The sequence below is a fragment of the Montipora foliosa genome, unplaced genomic scaffold (genome assembly GCF_036669935.1).
Source record: "Montipora foliosa isolate CH-2021 unplaced genomic scaffold, ASM3666993v2 scaffold_392, whole genome shotgun sequence".
NCBI lineage: Eukaryota > Metazoa > Cnidaria > Anthozoa > Scleractinia > Acroporidae > Montipora > Montipora foliosa.
The window spans coordinates 203,107-205,000 of record NW_027179692.1 but is presented as its reverse complement, the minus strand read 5'-3'; the positions used below and the strand labels follow the sequence as shown (position 1 = coordinate 205,000).

At 36.4% G+C, this 1,894-nt stretch overlaps 1 protein-coding gene across 1 annotated transcript in view; it reads right to left on the bottom strand.

The window, feature by feature from the left end:
* LOC137987854 (C-type lectin domain family 6 member A-like) overlaps positions 1-1,327 on the bottom strand; it is a 13,969-nt gene extending 12,642 nt beyond the window's left edge. Inside the window, exons 1-2 of the mRNA XM_068833935.1 lie at positions 1,259-1,327; positions 1,102-1,150 (exon numbers count right to left, since the gene is read on the bottom strand). Of these exons, the coding sequence (XP_068690036.1) occupies positions 1,102-1,150; positions 1,259-1,321 (112 nt within the window). The 5' untranslated portion in view covers positions 1,322-1,327. The remainder of the gene's footprint in view (positions 1-1,101; positions 1,151-1,258) is intronic.
* Positions 1,328-1,894: the final 567 nt, after the last annotated feature.

The following is a 1,894-nucleotide window of genomic DNA, read 5'->3' as shown; positions in this document are numbered from 1 at the left end:
TTGTTTTTGTTTTAAATTGCAGCTAGTGTACCTACATGTACGATATATTCTCTGTTAATACTGTGTTAAAATAAGAATAATAAAATAAAAGTTGCAATAAATAAATATTAGATTTTGGATTGGAGGGCACTACAGAGGGGCTGTGTTAGTGAATGGAGTGGCATCATCATGATGGGCTGTGGGAGGGGAATTCCAGAGGGCAGGGACTGCAAAAATGTACAGGGAAGCCGTCCACTCCAAGTGGCTTCCTCCTCTCTCACTGTGTGTACATTTTCGAAAAGATTTTGCATCAAAAAATGGCCTGTATCCTTTGATCTGTTGTGAGTGTAGAATAATTTATAAATCACAAAAACATAGATAATGAATCAAGATTTCACTGTTTAAAAAAAAAGCAATATTTGTCTAAAAAAAAAAAATTCGTGCAGGGGGTTTCACCTGGAAAAAACAAATCCTGCACAAGCAGTGTGCGAAAAAAAAAATCGTACCAGCTGAAAATCCCCCATCCCCCCCATCATTTTTCTAATGGTCAGTCCCTTAACTGAATTCGATTCTCGACCAAACTCGGTATCATGATTCAGTTGAAGGGGTTGGTTTCATCACTGCTTCAAATGTTTAAATTTCTCTTTTCGTTCCCTTTTAACCATTTTATCTCAAATCAGCATCTAGGGAAGTATAGGGACCTACTACAAACAGCAATTTTTGCAATAGTTATGAAATAGATGACAAACTCTAGAAATTCGCTGCCATCTTGCCTTTTTCCCGAAAAAGACGTCAAATGTCGAAAACCTGAGATTTTCGATGTCATTGCCGAAAAACCTAAATTTAAAAAAGTCGAAATCTCCGTCGATCCAAAATTTCCCTTCAGGTAATAGAGAGAACAGGTTTAATAAATTTGGTATCAACAAAATGTGTATATTAACCAGTATCGTATGATCCTGATCATCTATGACAAGCAATGATAACAAAAAGTCCTGATATTTCATGCCTAGCCTTTTTTCCCATTTGATGTTACCGCAAGAGTAGTTGACCGCATGAAAACGGAAACGGCTGTATTCTTAAGCAGTGAAGTTTAGGAAAATGTTTGATAGCCTACTTACTGACCTGAATAAAATTCTTTGCACGTCACCAAGACAATGCCGCCATGAATAAACTGCATAATAAAAAAAAAAGAGAATTTAAGTTTACAAAATGCACACCGTTTCTTGAAGAAAAAAAAGATCATAGCTTTCCAAAAACAAGATCACACTCAACAACTTACAAAAAGCCAGAAATACAAGTCTCTAGGCGAAAGCAATCGTTTTCGAATTTCATCGACCTTCATCGTGCCACGTTCTGTTTCTTGGAAATTTTAGAATTGATTTTTGCCGATAGTGATTGGAGCTTCATTAAAACTAATAAACTTATTTAAATATTACCTGAAACGAATGTCAAAATATTTTCCCTGTGAGAGACGAAACAACAGCTAACAATTTTCTTTGTGCCATAGCAGAAAACGTTTTCTCATCTTCATGATCAAGTGAATATACTGTTAGTTGTGGAATGTTTCCAATCGAGTTACCCTGCAAAAGAGGTACCCTTTTCAAAACTTTTGCAGCTGCTTATAATCCCAAAGGGAAGCTAAGTGGAAGGTTATTGTTTGTCTCTTGACGTAACTATGTAACATGAAATTTCTTATTATTGTATACTTGAAGGCTGGAGTCGAGAGAATAAACGATTTTGACAGAAAACTACACATGGTGTCAGAATTAAAACGGACCGCGTAAAGCATTGTGAACCTATTGGAGCAACGAGAAAAACGGCTGCAACTTAGAGTGCGAAATAGCTTCATCTCAAATTCCGTTACCGGAAAAATTGGACTCCAAAAAGCCTGAAGAATGGAAGCGTTGGATTGAAA